This window comes from Lissotriton vulgaris, chromosome 2_1 (genome assembly GCF_964263255.1).
Source record: "Lissotriton vulgaris chromosome 2_1, aLisVul1.2, whole genome shotgun sequence".
Classification (NCBI taxonomy): domain Eukaryota; kingdom Metazoa; phylum Chordata; class Amphibia; order Caudata; family Salamandridae; genus Lissotriton; species Lissotriton vulgaris.
Window position 1 is genome coordinate 319486043 of NC_141687.1, and position 27313 is coordinate 319513355.

At 43.9% G+C, this 27313-nt stretch overlaps 1 protein-coding gene across 2 annotated transcripts in view; it reads right to left on the minus strand.

Annotated features, from left to right (window-relative positions):
- The window catches only part of TAX1BP3 (Tax1 binding protein 3), a 173155-nt gene that overhangs the window by 37733 nt on the left and 108109 nt on the right, over positions 1-27313 (minus strand). For both annotated transcript variants that reach the window (XR_015308369.1, XM_086955025.1), the window contains exon 3: positions 13303-13380. Coding sequence is in view for 1 of the 2 variants with exons in the window: in XM_086955025.1 (XP_086811151.1) it covers positions 13303-13380 (78 nt within the window). In the remaining variant the exon portion in view is untranslated. The remainder of the gene's footprint in view (positions 1-13302; positions 13381-27313) is intronic.

Sequence of the window (27313 nt, forward strand, 5' to 3'; positions counted from 1 at the left end):
GGCCCCAGACTTCTCCAAGGAGTTCATTGTCCAAACAGATGCATCAGAACATGGCATTGGGGCAGTGTTATCGCAACTAAATGAAGAGGGCCTGGATCAGCCTGTAGTCTTCTTATCCAGGAGACTGCTTCCCCGGGAACAGAAGTGGAGTGCCATTGAGAGGGAATCTTTTGCGGTGGTGTGGGCTCTGAAGAAGCTGCGGCCATACCTCTTTGGCTCGCACTTCCTGGTTCAGACTGACCACCGACCCCTTCGTTGGCTGATGCAAATGAAGGGGGAAAATCCCAAGCTGTTGAGGTGGTCCATCTCCCTACAGGGAATTGACTTCCGGGTGGACCACGCCAATGCAGACGGTCTCTCCAGGTATTTCCGCCTTAGTGATGAGGACTCCCAAGGGGTTGGGTAGTTCTCCCACTTTCAGCTGGGGGGGGACGCGTGTTAGACCTGTCTGGCTTTTTGACGTAGTCCCTCCTATTTATTATTTATTTTGTCCCCTTTTTGCCCCTCATACCCTTGATAATTTTTTGTCCACTGACTTTTTATAGGTGTTGGCCAGGGGGATAGGTGTTCTTTCCCCCCCTCATAATTTTTCACCTCAGGCCCAGAGGCCTGTTCTGACAGGAAAGTTGGCACCACACAAAATGGTGGCTACCAACTGCCCTAACTGTCACACTCAGAACTTGGCCATAGCCTAGCATAGGGCGTTCTAGAACCTTCTGGTCCATTCTGGACCACTGAGGGTCAGCCTATATAAGGCAGAATGCGGGGCAGCCATTTTGTCTACCTGAGAGAGTCAGCTGGAGGACAGGCTGTAGCTAAGGGTGGGAAGAGGTTAGACTTAGGGTTGACCTCCTGGATAGGGAAGCTGCCTTAGTGAATCACCTCATTATCCCCTTTTGGGTTACTTGTCCTGACCCCGCTGTTAAGGGTTACTGGAGACCCTGGGCGCCTAGCTTGCCCCTTGTCTAAACCATACAGGGGAAGTCTTGAGGAGAAGGAGACTGCAGCGCTGCGGAGTGCAGTCCTCTGCCCAGTGACAGGAATTCTGGTGTGTTTCCCTCTAGTAGAGGAGGGTTAAGTCCTGTGGCCCTCACCCCTTGTATGTAGCCTTCTACACCATTCTGCCCTGGTTCTAGAGACTGACCCCTAGCCAATTACCCCACAGAGTCATCACTCACCGGCTGTGGAGTAAAGTCGGCGCTTGGTGAGCTGTCCTAGCTCAGTGGTTGAGCGCTATCTGGGAGGGGCAGTAGGCGCTGAAGTAGCAGGGGCCAGGAGAGATCGGCGCCGGATTGCGATTGAGGAGGCGCCTGGGAAGTGAAGGGTGCCGGTTTTATTGGAGCGGCGCTGTTTTCGCCGTCTGCAGGACCCCAGGGGCACCGGCCGCGTCATTGTGAACAACCCCCAGGTTTGGAGTAAGGGAGCGCTACCGCGCATGCCTCAGGCGTTTCCACTTCTTTGGGCAGGAGGGGCCTAAGATCGAGCAGGCCCGGAGGAAGCGGCGTCTTGACTGCAGAGCCTGCGCAGAGAAAGGCGGGAGCGGAGGCGGGCTGAGAGGCGGAGTATCCGGGAAGCTTCGCGCATGCCCAGGAGATCAGCGCGACCCTCGGCCTCAGCGCGGAGAATCTGTGGAGAAGCGCCGGGAGTTCCCCTGGCAGCGGAGACAAGCGAGAAGTCCTCTCCCCGGCTCGAGCGCCCCACTGTGAGGCAGGCGCGAGCGGGAGGGGGTACGGAGGAGCCGGCAGCCTGCAGTCATCAGGGATCTCTTTTCCCCGCCTGAGCGCTACCAGAGAAGCTAGCGGGAGAGAGGAGAAAGAGGCACCGGGAGGCTGGTGAGCGTTTTTCAGCGCTGAGTCCCCAGTCCCCGGTTAAGCGGATTCACTAATTGACACCTCAGTAACCTGGCTACAAGTAAGGAGCGTTACACGAGGGGAGGGGAGCAAGACTATACGAGAAAGGGAATAAAGAGTCCCTTCCAGAGGGTGGAGCTACCTCGGTTAGTTCCTGAAAAGTTTACTTGACATGTGGCTCTGTTGGGAATAGTTCCTCTATAATTGTCAGCAGTGAGGAGGAAGGGAAAGGAGTCCCCTTTGCTGGAGGAGTATAGACTCTTCCAAAAGAAAACTAGTGCTCCTGGTTGAAAGTGTCACTCAAACCTGTAGGGGATTAACCTAGTGTAATCATTGCTGGTTCCTTCCACAGTGCTATGTGATGAGGGGAGTAGCTTGTGGGAGACAAGTTTAGTACACTGTATTGTGACAATATTTAACCAAATTCTTGAGTCTGAGGGGATGCACTGTTGATATTGATTATTGATTTAAATAAGCCAATCTGAGAGTGTTATCAATGATTTCATGACTAAAGTAAGGTACTGTTGAACCTAGTTGATTAACTGCTCAGTAATTTAAAAATATTCTTGCTAGATCCCAAACAAATTGAAATGTAATTACTTGTGAATTCTGGAAGTAAAAGTGAGAAGATATATTTTTATAAAGCAGTACTTATTTTTCCACATTTTGGTGTAGCGTTTTCTTTTTGTGTGCTATTGCGTGGTTTTACTGTTGGGTGGTCTGCAACCTTTACACTGTGCCTCTGAGATGTATGTCTTGCCCTAGACCAGGCTACCCCAGGTTCTATAGCCACCCTTGTCGTACACTGCCTTCCGGCATTTAATCTAGGCAATGCAAGGCAGATGATTGGCCCACAAGTAGGTACAGACTATTGATGTAAAGTCTCTGAACCACTGCGCAGGAATAAGCAGGGGGAGATTTTGGAAGATGTATAGGTAGCGTGGAGAACCATCTTCTTGAAAAGGCATACATGGCCCAACAGGTTCAGCAGGAGGCGTGCCCAGAGCTGCAGGCTTGCCTTCGTCCAGGTGACAAGAGGTGGCAAATTGAGGTTCCATGACAGTTTATGGGCAGGGGAAATATGAATCCCCAGAAGCTCAGACATTTCATGGGTATGGCAGCCTGGCATTGTGTAGTCATAGTGTAGCCTCGAACCAGCACGAATAGAGACTTATTCGAATTTACAAGACCTCTTCATAAAGAGTCAGGATGTGGAGGCATATCGGACCAGCTTGATGGGGTCAGCCATGTACAGGAGAACGCAGTCAGCATATAGCCATATCATGTCCTCCTCAGAGCACCCCCAGCTCCACCCAAGCAACTGAGCTTTGCAACACACTAAGCGGGTGGGGGTTCGACTGTGACCACAAACAAAAGGGGTGACAGGGGACACCCCTCATGGGTACCTCTGCTGACAGGGAAAGGGCCCAAAAGCACCCCATTAACTAGAACCCGGGCCGTGGGGTGGAAGTACAGGAGGTCAATGTAACAATATATTCAGGGACTGAAACCCATTCTGATCAGTGCTGTCCTCATAAAACCCAATCAACCGAGTTGAAGGCTTTCTCGAAGTTAAGTAGTAAGAGCACACAGAATTTGCATGGAGCTACACTGAGGCGAAGGTTGGCCTGGTTTTGGAATAATCACAATAGTCACTGTATTAAGTTCAGGGAGGACCCCGCCCCTCCAAACCGCCTCGGTGTAGAGGTTGAGTAGGTGGCGTGAGATAATGTCACAAAACCCCAGGTAAAATTCTAATCGATAACCGTATTTTACCACTCAAAAGCTGTAATACTTTGGCAGGAGTGGTAAACGGCTTCTGTTATTTTACAGTTCGGCGTGGATGGCACTAGCTAATCCTATGCTTAAAGACATTGCTGTAGAATTGTCAGAATATTTTGCCCCGATCCAGCTATGTGTGGATGGTACTGTGCTAATCCTAGGCTAAAAACCTTGCTAGCCAAAACAGACATTTGAAGTGAGCAGATTCAGAGCTTTACTGGTGTTGTAGGGTGTTTTATATAGGAGCTGTTCTCCACCTAAACTTGGGAACTACCTTGGGTTCTTTGCATTTATATATATTTTTCCTCCAGAAAAAAACATATTTACCAGTTTCTTACCACATAAGCATTTAGGTCTCGTGTTAAATCCTGGAGCTGTAGCCCCATTTTCTCTAGACTCCCATCTCAAAGTATTCGGACTTACAGCAATATGAAAAACTTGTATGAGGTAAAAGTGTATTTTGTTAGAGTGCTAGATTGTGCGTAAATAGACAACGATACACAAAGTAAAAAAATAAGATAAAATGGAAAGAAAAAACAACATTAATTGGAGCTTATTGGAACAGCAGACTAAAATGAGATGTTATGTGCGGTCGTTCTTGGTTAATAGTCAAACAGATAGGGGATGCAGAAATAGTATCAGGTAGTAAGTTAACATATTAAAAATGTCTGACAACCTATATTTGCAGACTGAAATGTACTTCTTTCTAAATGATAATATGGTATTTCTTTACATGGTGAGGCGTGGTGGGATCATTTTCACATTACCCTACACCAAATGTATTTCTCGGGTTTCCATAGAGTCAACTAAGAGGGTCCATATTTTGCAGGAGCTTCAGCCTTTAGAACCAGTTCAATTAGTATGGAAAGGTCAGGGACGCAAGTACACTCATTCCAAAAACTGAGTTAATCTTTAAAAGAAGTCCAACCAAACAATTCGAAGATGCATATTCTCATCAGACAAAGCAAATTTTGCATTAATGGTGCTGATCCAACGTCTGACCAGCATCTCATCCTAGAGTGTTGCTCCTAGATAGACGCTGGAGCGTCATCTCTATCGGAAGGGAGCGCTCTATTAACTTTTCCGACTGGCTTCTCCATAAGCTTTGAGCGTCCCAGCATCGCTGCATAGAACCATTACCTCTGTTCCATTTGAACACTTCGAGCGCTGTCTGCCCTCTGCGGTCCCATTCTGGATCTTTGTTTGTTCCCACATTGGAAATCAGTTTGTTGGTGCCAGCCGGCCCGGCCTGGAGCCCAGGCACGTGCCACGGCCACTGTCTGATACATTCGCCCTGAGGAAGGTGTAACCCACACCCAGGTTGAACACCGAAACGCGCTTTGGCGTTGAAATACTCCAGTGGACCATAAAAAGCCTATGATTAATTTTTCAGCCTGGCATATCAGTTCACAGCAAAAATAGCGCACAAAGAAAACGTCCAGGGTATATTTTTCTTAATGAGATTTTCTTCTTTATTTTTCACAAGTCGAGCTTCTTTACATTCCTCATAGCCTCCTAGCCAACGCGGTCCATCTCCAATGAGACTTCTTAAGGGCTTAAACGTATGGCATGCAACGTATTCCTTTTAAAGGTCGTAAAGTTCAGATCCAGAAGTCCTTAATTAGGATAACCGAAAAAAAATGTTATCCTGATTACACACGCGGTCTGTTATCATGCCGCTTCTGAGAATTGTTTGATTGATCCAGAAGTCCTGAGATGTGTATCAAACAAACAATTCTCAGAAGCGGCATGATAACAGACCGCGTGTGTAATCAGGATAACAATTTTTTTCCGTTATCCTGATTACACATGCGGTCGGTTGTCATGCCGCTACTGAGAATTGTTTGATTGATACACATCCAAGGACTTCTGGATCTGAACTTTACGTTGCATGCCATACGTTTAAGCCCTGAAGATAGCTTTCCTAGCCTCATAATAGAGAGGTAGAGGTCTTTGACTTAATCTGCTTAAAAAATTTGGAATGCGTTATCAGATTAATGCACAGTGCTCCTAAAGTAATTCTATTAAAATGCTCTAATTGCCAGATGTTGTACATTGATTCTTCATGTAATGTGGTTGTCTGTAGTCTTAGTCCTTTCTTAGTGTTCTCTCATTCTCTGTCTACCACAATGCCTATGTATGTTCTTTCTTCCACCTAAGAATTCTACTAGTGTCAGTTGATGGTCTGGTCAGCTGGCGAGGTTGTGTTCTCAGTTGTGTCCTACAAATAAATCGACATGTAATCAACTAGAAGTATCCTGTCATCTATAACCATCCTATTTACAACATTTTGGCGACGTTTTCTGCTGACCAGACCAGAGAAGAAACCATCTAACACAGCTTGAGTTACACCTCGCGAAAAGAACCCACTCCACCTACCTGCTGCCAGTAATATCTTCAAAAGAAGTTTGAAACCAGATGAATGAAGAAAAACAAAGAGGAATTTAAAGCAAGTAAAGAACTGTGAGTACATTACTCATCTCTGGCAGTACGGCGCAACCTTAACTGATCAAGAAGTAAGGTGTGGGATAATAATAAAGCGATCAAGTAACTTGAAATCTTTGAAGCGCACTGGAAACAGAACAATCCAGCTGCAAGTATTTAAAGCGCATTGATAAGTTAAGTAACCTTTTTAAAGTGATAGCAAAAGTCAAATTAAAGTACATCTCTGTCTGTTGATTGGAAACCAAGAGGAAAAGGAATTACAGATGCTGTGAAACTCTTCTCAATAATTTAAAGAAGCCTGTAACTTTATTAGTCCAGTTCATAGGTTTTCTCCTCTGTTGCCAATATTGTTACAAATGGATTTCTCAAATGGAACATATTAAAGCGAAGTATCTGTAATGTTCAAGCCACAACTGCTGCCATAAGTCAGAGAATGACATGAAAACCGGATACACATGCTGCCAAAACGAGGTAATCACAAGCATTAAACGGACACACGCTGCTTTGAAGAAAATAAGAAGAAACCGGCCGCAGCAGCAACAAAAAACATAGCAAGAGGAACAACTTATCTTCTCAGGTGAGAAATCCTACCCTGCGTCTACCTGCCTTGTGTGTGAGAATTCACTCGGTCTGCCTTGCCGTTGGTGAGCAGAGTGATCCTCCCTCTGCGCTGTCATCCTTGCTATGATGACGTAGTGGATCTTCAGTTTGTACTAGCGGAGAAACGGAGCGTTCTATGTGGAGAGTCGATGTTGTCCTGGTTACCAGTGCTTAGCTGTATGAGACATTTCAGTACGTCACTGCGCAACGTCTTTCAGCCATATTTCAACTGGTTCCTCTCCTTTGCCGATACAAGAATCAAGCCTTCCCTGAGTGAAATGAACGGTCAAACTACAGTCTCAAGGTGAGAATAGTCTAACCAGTACAATAGCGATGCGTGTGTTTTTAGACGCGAGAGAATAATATTTCATCTTCTCTGCCGGTTTCATTTTTCCAAGAAGTCCTACTGTGGGTTTGAACGGACGGAAAACTGTGCGTTAGTTCTATATTAACATCGAAGGAGCAGTAATTAACCCCTTCCATGCTGATGACGAACCCCAGCCGTCATGCACTACGGTGCTCGTGTGCTGATGACGGCTGGGGTTCGTCACGGCCCGCCCCGGTTCGTGCTGTTTACAGCACACCAGGGGAATCGCGGCCGCATGGAAGGGGTTAAACCGAGTCTTCGTTTGATCATTGTACACCATTGTACACAGTTACACAGTGAAATTTTGGTTAACAGTGCCACCTAGTGGATCTTTTCGTAATGGTAACAGATCTGGGAATAATCTGGAAATGAGTCGAAGTGGATAGTACATGGTAAATTGAACTGCCTTACAACCGTAATAAGTACTTATGCATTGCAAAGAAGCATAAAGGAGACTTTGGCTTGACAGAAAATCTATGGACAAATGTCCAATAACTATCGGTGCATGGAATCCTCGGAAAGTCAAAGAGCAGGGCGAAATTAGTCCTTAATTGAGTCATAAAAGCGAGGGGACAGAAGTAAAAGAAAACAAAGTATGGAAACAGAGCATGGACAATGGTCTTGCAAGTAGAGTCAAGTTTGCAAGATAAACAAAGTGTTCACAACCGGGACAAAGGTCCCAGGTGAGAGTCTCGACGGAAGGTCCACATCGGGGACAGAGGTCCCAAGTGAGACTCTGGATAGTAAGTTCACAACGGGGACAAAGGTCCTGGTCCCATGTGAGTCTCTGGACGGTAAGTCCATAGTGGGGACAGTGGTCCCAGGTGAGAGTCTTGGCGATAGGTTACGGGGACAGCGTTCCCACGTGAGACACTGGACGGTTACGGGGACAGCGTTCCCACGTGAGACTCTGGACGGTAAGTCCACAACGGGGACAGAGGTTCCAGGTGAGACTCGGGACGATGAGTTCACAATGGGGACAGAGGTTCCACGTGTGACTCTGGACGGTAAGTCCACAACGGGGACAAAAGTTCCAAGTGAGTGTCTGGACAAGAAGTCCACAACGGAGGCAAAGTCTGGGACAAAGGTTCCACAACAAGGATGGACAAATCCATCTTTTGAAGTGAAAGCTTCAGGAAGGAAAATGAATTTCTTTGCATTGCTTATGATACTGGGAGAGGACGAAGTATATCAAAGGACAAAGATTCTAGCATCTAAACAGGAGAGGGCAAACGCTGTCAAGGAGAAGTGAAGGAGTCCGGAATAGTGGCATGGAGTCTAGAGACTCCGAAACAGGAACAGTGAGTTCTGAACTGGGTCGGTGAATAAGGTAGAGTCTAAAACCTATGTTCAGGACTGAGAATGTACAGGATAATTGCTGTAAGTGTGGTGACTCCAAAACTTTAAGAAAAAGATCAGAAATGGGACAGTGAGTCCAGAAGCAAGTCAATGAATCTAGGAGAGGATGGAGCGTCTGAGCGATTGTGACTTGAGAAGTTTCCAGTTGAAGTAAGAAGAAGGTTTTGAGTCCCGGAACCTTGAGGAAATTTGTGAAAGTGAGGCTTACAGAAGTACCAGGTCTAAGGTCCCAGATTCACGACAGAGTTGTGACAGAAAGGTTCTGAGAGGAACCAGGACTAGGGTTTGTCCCACAACATATGTTGTGTGTGAGTTATGTTGTTTGTGGCCACCCCTGTTTGGTTGTGTGTTGTATGTGATTAAGTCACCAAGTGCGTTGGTAAATGGTGCATGAATGAGGTATGAGAGTGCTCATACTAGATAAACACCAGGTACACGATGACAGTTTCAATGTTACTTATGAGACTAGATTGGTCTTGCCTGCTGCAGGTCACAATACTTGTGTCTATAGTTGGGTTGACTTGTTGATAATGGTAGAGGACAACATTCATGGAGCCACATAGAGCTACTTATAACAAACTTCGAACCAGTTTCATATTAGTGATTACTTCAGGTTGTATGAGCGTTTCCCTCTTCATCCAGTTTCAAGGGTCTGTTCTCCTTTTGTTTTCTTCATGGAGAGGTTGTTTTGACATTCAGTGCCTTATTCTAGTTTTAAGGGCCAATACCCCTGATGTACTCTATCTAGGAGAGCTTATATAATCTTACCTGGTGTGTTTAACCTATTGTGTGTTTTGGGTGTCATTGTGAAAAGTGTATTGAGAGCTGTTGTGGCTGTACTTTCCTAGGGCTGTGTCTTTTACCCAATGGTGTACCCTTCTTTGGGGAGGGTGTGGGGCCTGTCGGTACCCATGGTATACCCTATGTAGGGTATGTTGTAGTTTGTGTGTTTTGGGGGTCGTTGTGGAAAGGGTAAGAAGAGCTGTTGTGACTGTACTTTCCTAGGGCGGTGTTCTTACCCAATGGTGTACCCTTCTTTGAGGAGGGTGTGGGGCCTGTTGGTACCCATGGTATACCCTATGTAGGGTATGTTGTAGTTTGTGTGTTTTGGGGGTCGTTGTGGAAAGTGTAAGAAGAGCTGTTGTGGCTGTACTTTCCTAGGGCGGTGTTCTTACCCAATGGTGTACCCTTCTTTGAGGAGGGTGTGGGGCCTTTCGGTACCCATGGTATACCCTATGTAGGGTATGTTGTAGTTTTAGTTCCAGGGTGTGAACTTGTGTGTTTTGGGGGTTATTGTGGAAAGCGTAAGAAGAGCTGTTGTGGCTGTACTTTCCTAGGGCGGTGTCTTTTACCCAATGGTGTACCCTTCTTTGGGTATGGTGTGTTTCTCCCAAGGGTTCGTGTCTACACCTACCTGTGTGTTTTGGGGGTCATTGTGGAAAGTGTAAGAAGAGCTGTTGTGGCTGTACTTTCCTAGGGCGTTGTTTTTTTTTTTTACCCAATGGTGTACCCTTCTTTCGGGAGGGTGTGGGGCCAGTCAGTACCCATGGTATACCCTATGTTGTGCTGACGTTCAGTGCCTCATTCTTGTTTTAAGGGTCAATACCCCTGATGTACTCTATCTAAATGACCTCATAATTTTACCTGGTTTGTTTAACTTATTGTGGGTTTTGGGGGTCAGTGTGGAAAGTGTACCTACCCTCTGGTGTACCCATGTTTGGGGAGGTTGTGGGCGTAAACACCTTTTCTTTGTTGCATTGATTTTCACTCATCTAAACCATGTTTTGGTTTCACCAGGGGAGGGGGATGGAGTGTGTAGTACAAAATGTCTACTATCTTATTGTTTTCCGTTCGTGTTGGTGATACCTCGTGTGGTACTTAATTAGATTTGTGTATCTCATTTTTGTACTACATGGGGTAGGTGTTGTAACCTCTGTTTTTGCTTTATTTCATTTCTTTTCTATAAAGGAGGGAGATGTGTTGTACATTGATTCTTCATGTAATGTGGTTGTCTGTAGTCTTAGTCCTTTCTTAGTGTTCTCTCATTCTCGGTCTACCACAATGCCTATGTATGTTCTTTCTTCCACCTAAGAATTCTACTAGTGTCAGTTGATGGTCTGGTCAGCTGGCGAGGTTGTGTTCTCAGTTGTGTCCTACAATAAATCTACATGTAATCAACTAGAAGTATCCTGCCATCTATAACCATCCTATTTACAACACCAGACTAACAGAGAGAGAGAGAGAGAGTTTACATTTCTCCATAACTTACCACATAAACGTCCAACAGACCTGGTGAGATGCGGTCTCCATGCTGAAGATAGCTTCAACCATTTTTTTATATGGTAATGCAACTGCGATAAGAGTTGCTCTTAAATTAGTCTGGTCAACAGTATTTCTAGCAGTGACAAAATTGTGTTTATTAGAAACAAGTGTGAATAGAGTAGGATTGATTTGGTTAGCCAAAAGTTTGTCATAGAAAATAGGCTCTTATGACACATAATTGTGGATCTTTGTGCCACGCTGCTATTACTGTCTCCCAATCCAGCTCCCTAACAAACAACAAAGATTTGTTGCATTAATAATCAATGTCTCTACAGTGTACTGAGCGACATAACAGAATCAAGCCTAAAATATTTCAAAATTGTATGTACAATTCAGCAATAATTAACCTCATTAGTTGCTTTATTACTCTATTCTATAATGTTATTTATATCCCATACACTGAACTACTAAGCGATTGCATCAGCATTATAAGAGCAAAGGGCATCAAATGCGAAAATATTCCTTTACGTCAATTCCTGGAGCCGGATTCACAGAAATCACTAATCTTACAAAATAGTTCAGTGTAGAAATTGGAAACAAAAATCTTCTGGGTTTACTTATGTAATTTAATCTCCATTTCAGATAACAATGTATCGCCTCAATTTACTTTTCAACGACACAGTACCATATGGGGAAGGGTGTAAATATCTGGGAAACATAAGCTTATTTCACAATTTACTAGAATGTCTACAAATATTTTCTAAAAGAAACACACTTTAACTTTTGAAGAAATAAAAACAAATTTAAGTCAGGCTGCATACAAAAACCACAAAACTAATGACCAACAAGTACACATATTAAAAAACACATAGTTGAACCACTTGTGCACCTCCTCACAGAGCAATGATTCTCAATGTAAGCTTATTACCACTTGCTTATCTTTGAGGAATGATAAAAATCAGGAATAAATACAGGGTACAATCCTATGTGGTGCCATCTAACACTATGGTTTAGCAAGGCTGCTACTTCCAATTCTGACATTTGACTTGCTTGAGTGCAATTAAGAGAACATCTCAACCTATAGTAGTTCCAACCGTTGAGGTAACGGAGTGTTGGATTTGTTGTAATTTAAGCATGTCATGTTACGATTGTCACATCTAGACAGTTAAACTAGATTTATTCATGAAATATATAGTCAAAAAGCGTCAAATTGAGGCTTTAAAAGTGTCCCAGAATATATGCATTTTGGTTATGACTGAATAACAACTGATTCAGTTTGGAGAGTATGTACATATTAACATAGGCAGGTATTTAAAGCCAGAGAAAGAATCTAAGACTGCCTACACTGCATGATCGGTAATGGTATGGCTTTCTAAAACACTTGTAGCCAGTTGTCTAGATACATTTTTTTAAACTCTCAAAAGTGCCCTTACCCATTTAATTGCTTCATTGGTAATCTCTCTGATTAAAGTTGCTCTCTTTTTTTGGCAATGATCTACACCAAGTCTCGCTGGTGACTTTTCAAACACAGACTTACCCACCCTCCAAACTACAGGCCATTTAAAGTCCAGAAGAGCAATCTTCTATTCAGACCACAGTCTGAGCAGACATCTATACCACATGCACTGCTCTGAAGAATTACCCATTGACCAGCAGGAGCCACCACATGCCACACTAGATCTCTCAATCTAATGGAAAAATTGCCACACCTGCAATTCTGCACAAGTAAAATCAGTTGCTGTCAGGTGGTGAAGCATATTACCGTTCAGAGTTAAGACCCCCTAACATTATATTAAAGCAGTTTAATTTTTCCTTTATCACAAAGACTCAGCCAATGCAACAACTGGTTGTAGAAGGATTAAAATAATATGTTCTCTAGGAAGTGGTCTGTGCAACTTTCAGTACACTGGAACTTGTTTCACAAGATCTAGGCTCGAAGTGGCTTGGGGAAATGGCCAACATGCCTCAAGGAAGAACATTTACCTAAAAGAAATTATGGAAAACCAAACTAGAGTCTATCTATACAAGGATGGTGAGGAAGGAATACATAACCCAACCACAATACTACATTCTATCTGTTCATGTGGTCTCACAATAAATTAGTCACTAACAACTTAGATTACTTTGCCTATTGTAAAATACTGTACATGTGTTCACACATCTTTCACTCTGTTCTTTCTGAGAAAGCAAAGTAGAAGCACATATTTACGCAAAGTTAATTAATTGGCAAACTGTCTCTGGTAGATGTCCTAATAATCCGCACTGAGCAAACGGACAATCAGTAATACTTTGAGATGAAAGTCCAATCTTAATCCCAAAATGAATTGGTAAATTGTATTGTTTGTGATATTGCGAGATCAACTAAGGTTTTGTGTAAGACAAGAAAATGTCAACATTAAAATCAACCCCAGAATCACAGTTAATGACAATGACCATAACCGGAACAGTCATCCTGTGATCAAATAAATAATGGTCCTTAGTGGTAAAATAACATTCAATTTCAAATGTATAAATATATTAGATGGCTGATTAGATAGCTGACTCGATCAGATCGGACATTAGATAGCTGATCAGATAGATGGATCTTTTCACCAAATCCGCTGAAAAAAGCATTTTTTTTTTAAGATACAGATCTACCTGCATTATTTTGTCTCCCATCTGGAGCCCAGCTACCTCAGCTGGCCCACCTTCCGATACCCGGGTCACATAGATGCCCTGTGAAAAGAAACCTTCATTTTAAAAATAATCAATTCTGAAAGATGGAAATTTGCACGACGGTCCAAACGTGTTCACCAACCAAAACGCAGCATCAAACAAAAGTTTCAACTATGGTTTATGTATACAATTAGTTTGTTAAACTACTACAGTAGAATACATAACATGAGCATATACAATATTTTAAATAGAAGCACAATTAAAAAGACTGTTGTCGCCTTTTTACATCAGTTAATTTAAGGCCAAGGTCAATCACAAAATAAAAAATAATCTTATTTACCAACAAAGTCATGGAAGATGAGAAGATTATATTTTTTAAAAGAACGATTTTGAACACCAACGCCGCAAGTCTATACATAATACACAATTGAACAACGTGTTGACAGCACAAATGCAAATTCTCTATTTCCTTTGATACTGTATACCAGATATAAAGAAGAGAACAATGGATTACATCCTGCGTGGAATTTGAAAATCTCTGGTCTCCTAGGGTAGCTTGGCACGCCGTTCATACAATTTAGGTCGTTGTTCCCTAAAGAGTTAATCAGATTAAAACTTTTTTTTTTTTTTTTAAAGTTCTCAAATTCATTTCTGTTCCAAACCTAAAAATGCGGTTTCTCCCTGAACGGGTTTCTGTTGGGGAGGATCACATGATGCTACTTTGCTGCATTTATAGTAGGTCTGTTTAAACTGGTTTACCCTTTTTACCAAACATTGTGATCTTGGTGCAGCAATGTGTGTGAGTATAACGGACACGGAAGGGTGCAACTATAGTGGTGCAAGAGTGAGCGTACATAAGTGTACACCAAGATGAACAGGTTACTTACCTTCAGTAAGGCCTTATCTAGTAGAAACTATATAGCCTCAAATTCCTTTCCTTAGAATATTCCCCAGTCGTCAGACTGGATCTGGAAAATCTTGAGCAGCACCTCTGCTCGCCGGTAGGTGGCATCGATCAGCTCTGTGTTAATGTGGCTACGACAGAAGTGACGTGTGCAGTGCCTATATGGGGCCACCCCAGCACACCGATATCAGATTCTTACCCTGACATTTCAGAGTCAGAAGAATGCTGATGGACCAGTTTGCAGACACCAAGTACCTACAATGGTCACTCTAGATGGAAAAATGAATTCATAGAAATGGAGAGGATCGGTTAAGGAATCTGCAGCTAGAGTCTCTACCAGATAAGGAGTTACCAAAGGTAAGTAATTTGTAAATTTGATACAGACCTCTAGTCGCAAATTCCTTAACTTAGGATAAATACCCAAGCTATACCTCCCTGAAGGAGGTTCTGCAAACAGATTCAAAACAATAAGTCCTAGAGGACCAAAAGGGCAACATGCCAGTCATGACCGACCAGACTGTCCAAGCAATAGTGCTTTGTAAATGTGTGCAGAGATACCAACTTCCTAGCCGGACATATCTAGGACAGGAACTCTGCGAGCTTAAGTAGTGGTTGCAACCTTGGCTCTGGTGGAATAAGCCTGCAAGCCATTAGGCGGTTGCTTCTAGGCCAGTGCGAAGCAAGTCTTAAGGCAGAGTACAATCTATCTGGAGATGGTCCATTCCTGCAGAGGTTTTCCTTTGTTTGCACTAACAAACACAATGAAGCGTTGATCGTCCACCTGGTGCTCTTTAGTACGATCAATGTAGAATGGTAATGCTCTTTTTGGGTCCAGGAGGGCGAGGCAAAGCAAATTAGGATAGGAAGTGATGGTCTGGCAGACGTGGAAGGATGCCACCATGTTTGGCAGGAATAAGGCATGTTTTCTCAGCACCAGTTTATCTGGAAAAAAGGTAATAAATGGCAGGTGCACAGAAAGTTCCTGCAGCTCACTTACCCTCCTGACTGGTGTAATGGCCCTTAAAAAGGTTGTTTTGAAGGTAAAGAGACGCAAGGGGCTGCTATGCATAGCCTCGAATAGGAGAGCACATCAAAAAAGTCAGAAACAAGTTTAGGGCCCATTGAGGCATAAGGGGTTTTGGAGAACTTGGAGACAATGGGTCGCAATGGGTGATTTGCACAGGGAGTGCTGATCCGAAAACCATAAAAGCCGATATGGCTGAAAGGTACCCTTTAATTGTGCCCAAGCAAAGTCTTGCTGGGTTAATGAAAGAACACCAGCAACTCAGACAAAGGTGCAGGGAAGTTTAATGAAATTGGGTTACTGGTTGAGGGGAGGGAGGGGAGTTTGAAACCCTATTCAAGCAGCAAGAATTGAAACATTTCAAACAGTAAAAGTGAAAACACCACAAGAGAAATCCCACACCACTTTAGAAAAATGGAGTAAAGTTTAATCAATTATTTGAGACCAAACCAACGAAACCCCAATTAGTAGAACCTGAGTTACGCAATTCTAAAGTTTTAAGGTAAGTAAAGCACCTAAAAGAAGAAATCTCCAGTCATAGTTATCTTGTTGTACGAGACCAAGTGAGAGTCACTAGTTGAGGCCACCTGCAATGAAGTGCGGGCCACTTCCAGGGGGCAGGTTCGCCCAGCAGAAAAAGTTACCTTCTAAAGTCTAGTGCAAGAGTTTCTTTTGTGGTGGTGGAGGCCGCGAGGAGCAGTTAGAGCTCTGCTGATGATCATAGCTGTTCACAAATATCCTGTTGAGCATTGCGGACTGTCATTGCTGGAGATTAGCATTGGCAGGCACCGCAGGCTGTCGATGCTGTAGCGAGAAGTGCTAATCTTGCATTGTTAGTGCCTAGTGGTGGCTGTAGCACGAAAAGTAGGGTTCACCGTAGCTTCATGTTGGCAGTCCGCAAGACTTGGGAGCGAACAGGCATGTTCGCGGTCGCGAAGTGCGCTAAACTTCAGGATTTCTCCTTTTTTTTTTTAGAGGGGGAGCTAAACTGATGCCACACAAAGGGTCCAGGGCCTGATGGGCACCTCTTGGTGGATCGGGAATTCACTCCAGCAGAGTCAGGCACTTCTAGCTACAGATCAGCTGGGCAAATGCAGGGAGTCCTCTAGAGCTTGTTATGTCCCTGTAACTCAGAGGAGGACGTCAGTCAGCTGCCCCTTGGAGTCACTTCTGCCTGGGGTGAAGGGTGCAAGTCCACTGCAAGTGTGGCAGGCCTCAAGCAATCAGGGAGCCCTTCTGTAGTGTCCACAGGTCCAGCAGTGTTCTGAAGAGTTGGGTGTGAGGGTCCAATTTTTATGCCTGGAGCCTGCTTTGAAGTAGATGATGGTTGTGGAGGTTCCCACCTACAGAGAAATTTGGAATTTCCTGTCCACTTGCCCTGGTCCTAGGTTGTCAGGGGGCTGAAAAGACTAAAATGAAACTATTTGTGTGTATGCCGAGGCAAAGGCTTTGTGGGTATTGTAGGTGACAACTCCACCCCCTAATCAGGTCAGAGACGGCCCATCCTGCTAACACCTATTCCCACTTTGTCTCACTGTCTGAGAGTAACGCAAAGACCAACTACTAGCTACACCTAGTCATGTGACCAATGATACAGGCTGGAGCATCAAATGGTAGGGACAAGAAAATGCCAACATTCTAAAAGAGGCATTTTCAGAATTAGGATTTTAAATCGAACGTCATCATTAAAAGGGGTTTAAAATTATAATTCTTTAGATATCGAATTTGATATTCCTACCTGCTTGCAATTAAAAAGACACTTATTAAGTGTAAAAAGGTAACCCAATGTTCTCCTATGGGAGAGGCAGGCATTGCAGTAGTGAAAAACAAAATTAGAGTGTTTTACTAGCAGGATATGTAAAAGTACATGCCCCACTTTTTCAATACACTGCACCCTCCCCTATGGGCTGTATGGAGCCTACGGTAGGAGTGCCTTTATATGCATTAAATAGGAAGGTTTAGGCATGGCAAAAGGTTAAACTGCACACATACAGGTTGCAAAGGCATGCTTGTGACCTGTTTAGAGGGCTACTTAAGTGGACGGCACAATCAGTGCTGCAGGCCCACTAGTAGCATTATTTTACAGGCACGAAATACATGTAATACCGCTTTACTGTGGTCTTATCAGTAAATTAAATGTGCTAATTGGGTGTAAGCCCATTTTACCATGTTTAAAGACGAAACCATAAGCACTTTAGCACTGGTTAGCAGTGGTGAAGAGTGCAGAGTCAGACTAAACGTTCGGGGATGACCCTGCAGGGAGGGCCATGTCCAACAGTGAAGATAATCATTTTAAAAATGCATACAGTATACTGTACAGTATGAGCATAGGCTAGATTGGCAGAGTTATGTGAAATAGAGACCGAGTGGCCTCACCATACATACTCTTAAAGTGCAACCCTAGAACAGCTATTACATGTGAGAAATGTGTGGTTAACCCCTTCGACGCTCATGACGAGGTCAGCTCGTCATGAGTTATGCCTGTCGTACGCTCACGACGAGCTGAGCTCGTCATGTAACGCGGGTTTTTAAAAAACTCAGCGCACAGCGGGAAAACCGCTAGCGCGCATGAGGTTAAGAGCTTAAAGAGGAGGAAGATTAATAGGATATGAAATCTCTATAAACATCAGCTGTTTATCTCTAGGTCTGACCAGCTCATCCCAACTGGATGTTTTTTCGCATCACAAATTAAGAGAATTGGTTAAAGAGATGTTCCCTTCATTTCCATAATAACCTGCGGAGCGGAGATTAAAGTCCTTAGTAGCTGCAGGGCCACCCCCAGGAAGCTCGTCACAATGATCGACAATATGGTTACTATGGATATAAAATCAGAAGACAATAGAACTAGAGAGAAGTGGGCACAAGATCTGGTAATATAGATACTGCAGGAATAGTGGGAATACAGGGTCTTTGAATGGTCACCATAGGTTATAATGTAAGTATTACATCGATTGTACCATACACCAGTCAGTATAGTAAAGTATGATGGGAGGAAAAATGATAATTGTGCTGTTTGCAATGCCCAGGGGGTGGACTTTCTGCATCTGGAGTGGAGCTGCTCGAATCGACTGTTTTCGAACTTAAATAAAATAACAGATTTTAACTTGACGGATGAACAGATTAGCTCTACAAGGGTATGTGAAAATGTTCCCAAAAGCAGAAGAAAATGTGTAGCATAGCATTATTGTTGGGGAAGAAAAGGGAGGTAATGGCCAGGACTGGTGTTCGTGTGCCCACTACAGAAGCCTGGACAAAATACTTAAACAATGTAATGTGCACGCTGAGACTTCGAACACACTCCTCCCAGAGTCATCACGCCCGACAAATATTTAGCAGGGGGTGCCTTGAGAAGATACTTGTTAACGTAGGATGCAGTAGACTCGGTTGGGTAAGAAGGAAGTCCATGGTACATGAGATAAATTAAGTCATACATTTAAATGTATTCACTATGTACATTTTGCTGACACCAGAATAAAATAATCCAACTCTCCAAATGAGCAAATAGATAGGACAGGACTAGGCTATTTAAGTAATGCTACATGTTACTATTGGAAATGTTAAATAAAACGTTATAATGGAAGTTACAACTAAACGTTACAAAAAATCATATTAGCTTGGCCAGGAACAGTTGAACTTGCAGTTGCTCCAAGGAGGTATTGCAAGACTCTGACCGTTTAGCTCGTCGCTTCCTCTTCCTGCCTCAGTACAGGCTACAAAGTCCCCAGTGCAGTAGCCAACGCCTGCCTGTGAGAGTACAACTATCTCTGTGGTGGCCATCGCCTTATGTTGAAGTTCTCAAGGTGCTCTTCATACGCTCCGACTGCCGCACCTTGTTTCAAAGGTACCAGTGCTGTGGGACTTCCTGTGCCCATTAAACGCAGGCCACCAGCTCCACCACAAGAGCCATATTAGCCTTGCGCATGGAATGTCTTTTCTCACGCCGTATAGGCCTAGTAACTTTGCCATCTGCCAGATTGTGATCCAAGTCGTCTATGGACAGAACATTCCAATGGCAACATCGAAATCTCAGAGACGAAGATCTAGGAATTGTATCCACTAGTATGAATTTACCCTAAGCTGCAAAGCCTGCCAGCAGCACAGCTTACACTCCTACTAAAGGGCACATACGAAAGGTTGTGGGTGGGATATCCCATCCGCCTTATTTCAAGGGCAGATATCGGTCACGTTTGACAGACGGGTGCTTCGTCACAAACTCTAATTTTATTCTGCACACCCTGTGCCACAATCCGGCACAAAATGGTGTGCACAGAGACCTGCTAAGCGGTCACAGGGCTGAATGAACAGGAGGGTGCATTACGTGTCACTTCATTTTTTTATAATAACCAACTTCTTAGGTGCATTTATGCCATTCTTAAAACTCCATGAACTATTAGACTGAACGAACATTACATATACGTTTAGATCTAAGGTTTAAGAACCTCTAAAACTGCTCAGTGACGGCCATCACTGCAAGGAAATTCACCCATGGTCCAACTGCGCAAATAGGACAATATATTATGGGAGCGTTGGGGTAAGGTGGGGGACCATAACTGCAATTCCACAGATATTCACTCCTTATCACAGAAAACATGTAAATAAACAGAAGTTATGCAAGTTTCAAAAAATCACATGACAGTCCTTTTGTGGCAAACAGTACAAACAAACAGCCTTCCGGTGCAATAGCCATGGAGTGAGACTTGAGCTGGCACAAGCGAAAAATCACATTTTATAGAAATGAAATGCAAACCTTCTTTCAATATACCCTCACAGGAAATCTGCAGAAAAGCTTTAGTCCAAAAGTAACACAGACACTCCTCTCCCTCCAAAAATATAATCTATTCAATTCCTGTTTTTTAGGTCTCGCCTAGACGTAAGCAAAGCGAAGCTTTGCTGTCTAGGGAGACAACTAATGTCGCCGCTTTCCAGGGAATGTGGACAGCAGACTGTGACGAGCCTGTCCTCCTGGAGATCGCAGCTCGTGAGCGCGCACGTCGCGTCGCCCTGCCTGATATTTGCATTCACACAAAGGCTCCCGCACGCATGCGCACATACACACACTGCATACACCCACACGCACCCCCCTTTAACAGACACACGCGCAGACAGACACACGCACGCACAGACACACTACAATAGACACACGCGCACACCCCACCCCCACTCACCCCTCCTCCTCCGCAACACACTCACCTGTTCTGGCAGTGCTCGGCGTGCCTCTCGGGCGGCGGTTGCGCTTTGCGGGGCACTCACCACATGAGAGCCCCGCCTTCTTCATGCGCCCGGCCGCTCTTCACCCGGTCCCCCATCTCGGGACCGGGACTCGATCAGGAGCCCTCGGGGCTCCTCGGACAGTCTCTTCTCTCTCGCGCCGCGATGGGGGCGGGACTTCCGGTTGGGGCCGCGCTGCGATTGGCCGGCTGGGCAACCGCTTCCGGGTCGCCGCAGGCAGCGCGGCGGCCCGGCGGGAACCTGAAGAAACTCGCAGTGACCGTGCACTTCTGAATGGAGCGGCCTATCTCTTCCTCAAAAAAGCAGCACTATAACAATAATAAAGCATGACAGGGTAATCACATTAAACACTTCACAAGAAATGACACAGATACTTTAACTTATGTTTCTAACGGCCGGAAACCGAAAGCGAATTAAATAAATTACAAATGGAGGAAGGCCAAGTGCTCCGGCTGATTCAATTACAGCCCGAGCAGTAATTAAAACAATACTAATCGTAAATGCGCACTCTCTATGAGAATATCCCTTGTCCTGCTCTTCCGAAGAAAAGCAACGCTGTCTGGGGTTCTGATAAAAAGATATCCGCGACACACAAGACTTTGGAGTTGAAAATTGCGCGCGCAAGTGTTGAGGAGTGATAAATAATCAATAAAAAGGGTGCCGCGTTCAATGTGATTAATGCTGGAAGAGGGGAATCAGAGCTCTGGGATCTCGGCTGTAGTTTTTCCAGCTGGGTTTCTCCTCATGAAGGGCTGAAACAATATTTCATTTAGTGAAAACTTCCTGGTGCATATTCCGTCATTTAAGGGGCTCTATTAATCATTACCGCATTCCCTCGAGAAGGCTAAAACTAATCCGAGGGCTTAATTTCGAAAAAAGTGATTTTTTAGTACTTCATCTTGGACAGTGTTATCACTGGCCGCACATGAAAGCAGGCGGCCGATTGGGAAACTACAGCTAATTCCTTGGGTTGGTATCAGGAGGTTATGTAAAGTTCATCGTGGCAAACTGCCTGAAGTTGTAGTCGATGTTAAACTCAACAAATCTATATTTTATAGGACGCTAACACTTTAAATCCTTTGGATAAATGAATCTCGTGTCCAATCATGAAATTCATACTGCACAAAAGATGTTAGGTGACGTAATAGCATTCAGATGGTGTCTGTAACATACTGCAGAAGTTGTAGTCGATGTTAAACTCAACTAATCTATATTTTATAGGACGCTAACACTTTAAATCCTTTGGATAAATGAATCTCGTGTCCAATCATGAAATTCATACTGCACAAAAGATGTTAGGTGACGTAATAGCATTCAGATGGTGTCTGTAGCATACTGCATGAGCACATACACACACTGCATACACACGCACCCCCCCCTTAAACAGACACACGCGCAGACAGACACACGCACGCACAGACACACTACAACAGACACACGCGCACACCCCACCCCCACTCACCCCTCCTCTCCCTCAACACACTCACCTGTTCTGGCGGTGCGATGCATGTGAGTGCTTTAGAAGGTGAGAACACTAAACATAATGTTCACATAAGTTATTTACAAAAGTTTAAGCTATTGCCATTATAAATTAGAATCACTTTTAAGTATTAATTATTCAAAAGAAATAAAAGCCATTTTTTTTGTAATATCAACACATGTAAGTCACGTAAATACAAAACATGTTGCATTACTATAGGTGTCACATTTGTGAAAGTTATAACTATTGGCATTGTAAATGACAAAGCTATTAATTATGTTATTTAAAAAAAAACACATAAATTAAAAATGTGTCATTTACCATACCAATAGCTCCAACTTTCCTAAGGCGAGACCTATTGCATTGCAAATGCTTGTTTGTATGTGCTGCCGACATTTGTAACGATTCACTTGCAATTCATAGTAAAGTAAGGGGCGAGGATTGAGAAGACAGAACAAAGAGGATGATTCCAAAAAAGGTTCTGCGTGTGATTGACAGACAGCAAAAGCAAAGTTAAAATATTAATGAATACAAAGCAAGGGGAAAAATAGATCTAGTTAGAATCTTGACACGTCGCTTGCCATTAGATAAGCACGTTCAGATCGTGAGAGATGGCCCTCCCAGGAGATGCATTGCTTTGCTGCACCACTCTCCGCCAGTTTCTTTTTTTTAACCTTGTTTTACTTTAGCTGTGTCTATTATGTTATTTTAATGTGCTCTACATATAGAAGTACATTTTCCATTTTGCCTTTTCTGTACACGAAATGGCACGAGTGCTCATAAACTTGAGTTGACGGACTCTGGTGCCATCTGAGGAACATGCAAAGAATTTGGCAGTCACTTGACAGGATCAGCTCAGTTTTTCCACTTGTGCAGAACGGTCAAGGGAGGGCGGAGAATCCTTTTCTCTTTTTAGCCACAAAACGTGCTGGACAGATTTACAAACTCGACATCAAGGCAGAACTTTACTTAGGAACAATATTTTTGTGGTTTGTTCTAAATCAAGTAGTTTGCATTGCAAAAAAGTGTAGAACGAGCTTTAAACAGTACAACATTTATTTTTTGCAAATCTGGGTCAGAGAAGGTCTCAGAACGGGTTCGTTTTTGTTTTTTTTGTTTTACAAAATAAAGAAATATAATAGTAATGGAACCAAGTTCTGTAAGGGCTATATATTAGACTATGTGAAACCTGGTCAACAAAATGTAAGTTGGTTCAAACAGGGCAGTGGTTTACAGACTTTGTTTTGCACTGTTTGGTATTCTCATTTCCTGCCCATGGGCAGTTTACAGTCAAACAGCACAGAGTTGAATAATCTTTGGACACAAACTCCTCGTGGTGTGGCTGTTTGCAGGTAAACCATTTGGTATTCTTTGTGCGATAAACAATTTTACTTTCAAATACTTCTGATAAATGTATTTTATCCAAGAGCCAAAGGTTCAGGTTCACATATCACTAAAGGACCAAACGTTAAAGGGTTTAGCTCTGGAGATGGTGAGGTTATGATCCCAAACTAAAGTTTGTTAACAGCTACTCAGATCTGTACTTTAATCTCAGTCCAAGGTACTCACACGGTTTTAAAGTCTTACTATTGCTTCCCCAACAGTCTTCCCAGGAGCTTTTGGTTATTACAGTCTCAATATTTCAAAGAACATACCGTTTTGGTGAATTATGTGAAATAGCACTTCAAAACAGGTCGAAAGAAGCACAAGAGGAAAGTGGTGTCATTAAAGCGTACTCGCTAATTGGGTGTGGTGAAAGTTGGGGCTAATTAGACGCCCGTAACCTTAGCTCTCTTTTCAGATCTGGTGCCATATCAATTAGGATCACAGATTGGACCTGTCTAACAGAGGTTTGGCCTTGGCAGATTCAAAATTGACTTTGCATCCCGCCAGACTGGAGTGCACACCTAATCAATATCAGCCAAATGTAACTCCACACCACACAATTATGAAAAGTTTACTACTGGTCTATGGTTAGTTAATAGCTTCTTTGCCATGCAACTGAACATTCTATCAATCAGGGATTTATAGAGCGCACTACTCACCCATGAGGGTCTCAAGGCGCTGGGAGTGAGGAAGGATTCGGGCAGCTCCGGCCATTCTAAAAAGCCAGGTCTTGAGGCTCTTCCTTAATGCCTGCAGTTTGGGACTTTGTCTGATGCTGAGGGAGAGTTTGTTCCAGGTCTCTGTCGCGATGTAGAAGGATCTGCTTTCCGTTGTGGCTCTGTGGCTGCGCGGGATTTCAACAAGACTAGGTCAGTGGAGCAGAGGTTTCTCTTTGGGGTGCAGAAGGAGATTCTTTCCTTGATATATTGGGATCCGGTGTTCATTCACATTCAGACCTCTTAACAGGTGACTATGCAGCTTCACTGCTATTCCTTCTGTTAAATAATGCAAAATAGAGGTCTTCTCTCTTAATGGAATGAATAGGTTCTTTCACTAAGCTGGTTTCATACATCCATATGGGCAGTGTGTGAGAAAGAAGCTTCCTATAAAAGCTCCGCTACTATCTGAAGGACTATACTTACTGGTCTTCAAAGTATATGTAATTGCTCAGATTTAATTCTTGAGGCACTCCAAGACAATCTGTGATACAAGCCAAGGTCTCATCCTGATAAGAGCAACTAAAATGCATTAGAGGCAAGATCCTATGGGCACATACAGTTACTGAAAACGTAGTTAAAAGACTTCCACATCCATAAGCCAGGCAAGCCACCACATGAATGCATGTCTTATAGGCCGATTTCCCGGATTAACACGGAAGCCAAAATACTAGCAAAGGTGCTGGCCCTGAGATTACAGCCATATCTCACGACATTGATCCACCCGGATCAATCTGGGTTTATGCCAAACCGCAACACAGCACTCGATCTAAGACGATTGCATAGTGTCATCGCGCGCAGGTCAACCATCGAAGAAGACACAATCATTCTGTCCCTGGATGCACGTATGGCATTAGATCTCGTAGAGTGGCCCTTCCTCTTCGCGGTCCCCCGCCACCTTACGGCCCAAAGTTCTGCGCATGGGTGCAGTTACTGTACACAAAACGCCTGGCACAAGTTGTTGTAAACGGTCGCATTTCGGCAGACTTCCTGCTCGGCAGGGGGACGCGACAGGGCGGTCCCCTGTCACCGCTCCTCTTTGCGTTGGTGCTGGAGCCAATGCCGGCATGGATACGGTAGGATCCAGTTATCCGAGAGTTAAAATGGGCCATGGGATGGGAAGACCGCATTTCGCTATATGCGAATTATGTACTATATTGGCATCCCCGGCCCGCACTATTAATGGCTTATTGTATATATGTGTGACACATGGACGGGTCTCTGGCTATAACATAAATTGGGCAAAATAGCTCCTCTATGTGCTTCACGGTCCCCTGCCACGGCTGCCAAGAGACTGCGAAATCCATATTACAGATAGGGGCTTCAAATACCTAGGCATATATACAACACATGAAACTACGCAGTTTCTCGCAGAAAATCTCATGCAACCCCTGATGCGATTCCGACTCAATGTTAAACACTGGCGATCACTACCACTCATGCATTCGGGAAGGGCAGCCCTCTTTAAGATGATGGCGCTCCCCAGATTCCTGTATGTCCTACAAAACACGCTGTTCCTGGTTTCCCAAACGTACTTTGCGGCAATTAACACCATAGTAACCAATCTGCTGTGGGATGGGAAGACTGCTCGTATCGCCATGCATAAGCTTGTGAAGGGCTGGTTTGACGGCGGCATTGCCCTCCCTAATATAAAGGTATATTACTGGGCGTCACAGCTCACTGTAGGAAACCAATGGCTACATGCACTTCAAGACGACCCGGCGTTCTGTATGGCTAGGCACCTCCTGGAGGCTTAGGGGATTATGGGAGCACTGTATAACAAGTCTAAAAGGACCGCTTTCACAGGTCCAACAGCGCATACCATCCAAGCCTGGTTTGAGACACAACGGGTGCTGGGCTGGGAAGGGGTAATAAGACAGGCCATACAACTATGGGACACCAAAAGGTTAGGTGAACTACGCAATTTTTAAAGATTTTCAACAATAGGATTTAATAGGAATCTCAAAGGTGAGGGACATGTGGAAAAAAGGTGAAGTAGTCCCATTTCCACAGCTAAAGGTCACTTACAGATTAGCGCAGGCGGAAACTTTCCATTAGATACAGATTAGACATGTACGGATGGGAATAATTCCACCGGGCACTCCACTCCCAGAGGCATCACCGCTGGAGGATAGACTCCTGACGGATCATCTGTGCAAAAAAGCCATCTCCCAGACCTACCGGAAAATAATAAAGAATCAACCAACCCCACGACAGCCCTTAAGGAAAGATGGGAGACAGAGGTGGGAGAATTAGATGAGGCAGACTGGCAAGAGGCACTCGCATCCCCAAAAGAAGTAGCGATATCTTCCAAACTCAAATTGATACAGGTGAAAATTCTACACCGCACTTACTACATGCAAACACTTTTACATAAAATAGGTAAGACGGACACACCGCTCTGCCTGAGACTCTGTGGTTCATCAGGTACATTCCTTCATACGCTCTGGCAGTGTCCAGAAATCACACCTTATTGGGAGGCGGTTAGGGGTACAATTTTCGTAGGTTACTGGAATTAAGGTCCTTCCAGAACCAAAGAGGTGCCTTCTTAACATCTGGGAGCCCACAGATCTCAACCACATGACCCAGGACTGGGTGACAATGGGTATGATATTGGCAAAGCGTAACATAGCTCAGCACTGGGGAGCACAACAGGCCCCGAACCATCACCAATGGTGCCGGGACATGGACAATACAATGATGGTAGAGAAATCGATCTATATGCACTGGGGATGCCCCAAAAAATGGACTCCGATATGGGGCAGGTGGAATGCTTTCCGCTGGAACATCTGGGAGCCCCCACACGAGGAATCATTGTTGGATGTCAGTGAATAAGGCACCTAGGCGAAAAAACTATGCTATGTAATGTAAATCTCCGTCGATATTTTGTTTAAAATAGACACTTATTGTTCAAGATGTCAGATATACAACTCCTGTATACTATTACGAAATGCCATGTGTACACCATTGAATACTACTGTACCAATTATCGTTAATGGAAAAATGCCAATAAAAAGGTTTCTCAAAAAAAAAAAAAAAAAAAAAAAAAAAAAAAAAAGAATAAAAAGACTTTCACATCACAAGTAACAAATACTTTTAATGTACTACTATCTGTGGTGTCACTGTGAGTTTCTGGTACAAAAGATAAGTATTTAAGCATAAGCTCTACACTGACCATATCCTAGCTCAGTGGTTCCTAACCAAGTGACTTTTATGCAACCCCCTCCCTGAATCACTACGTGAAGCTGGGGACC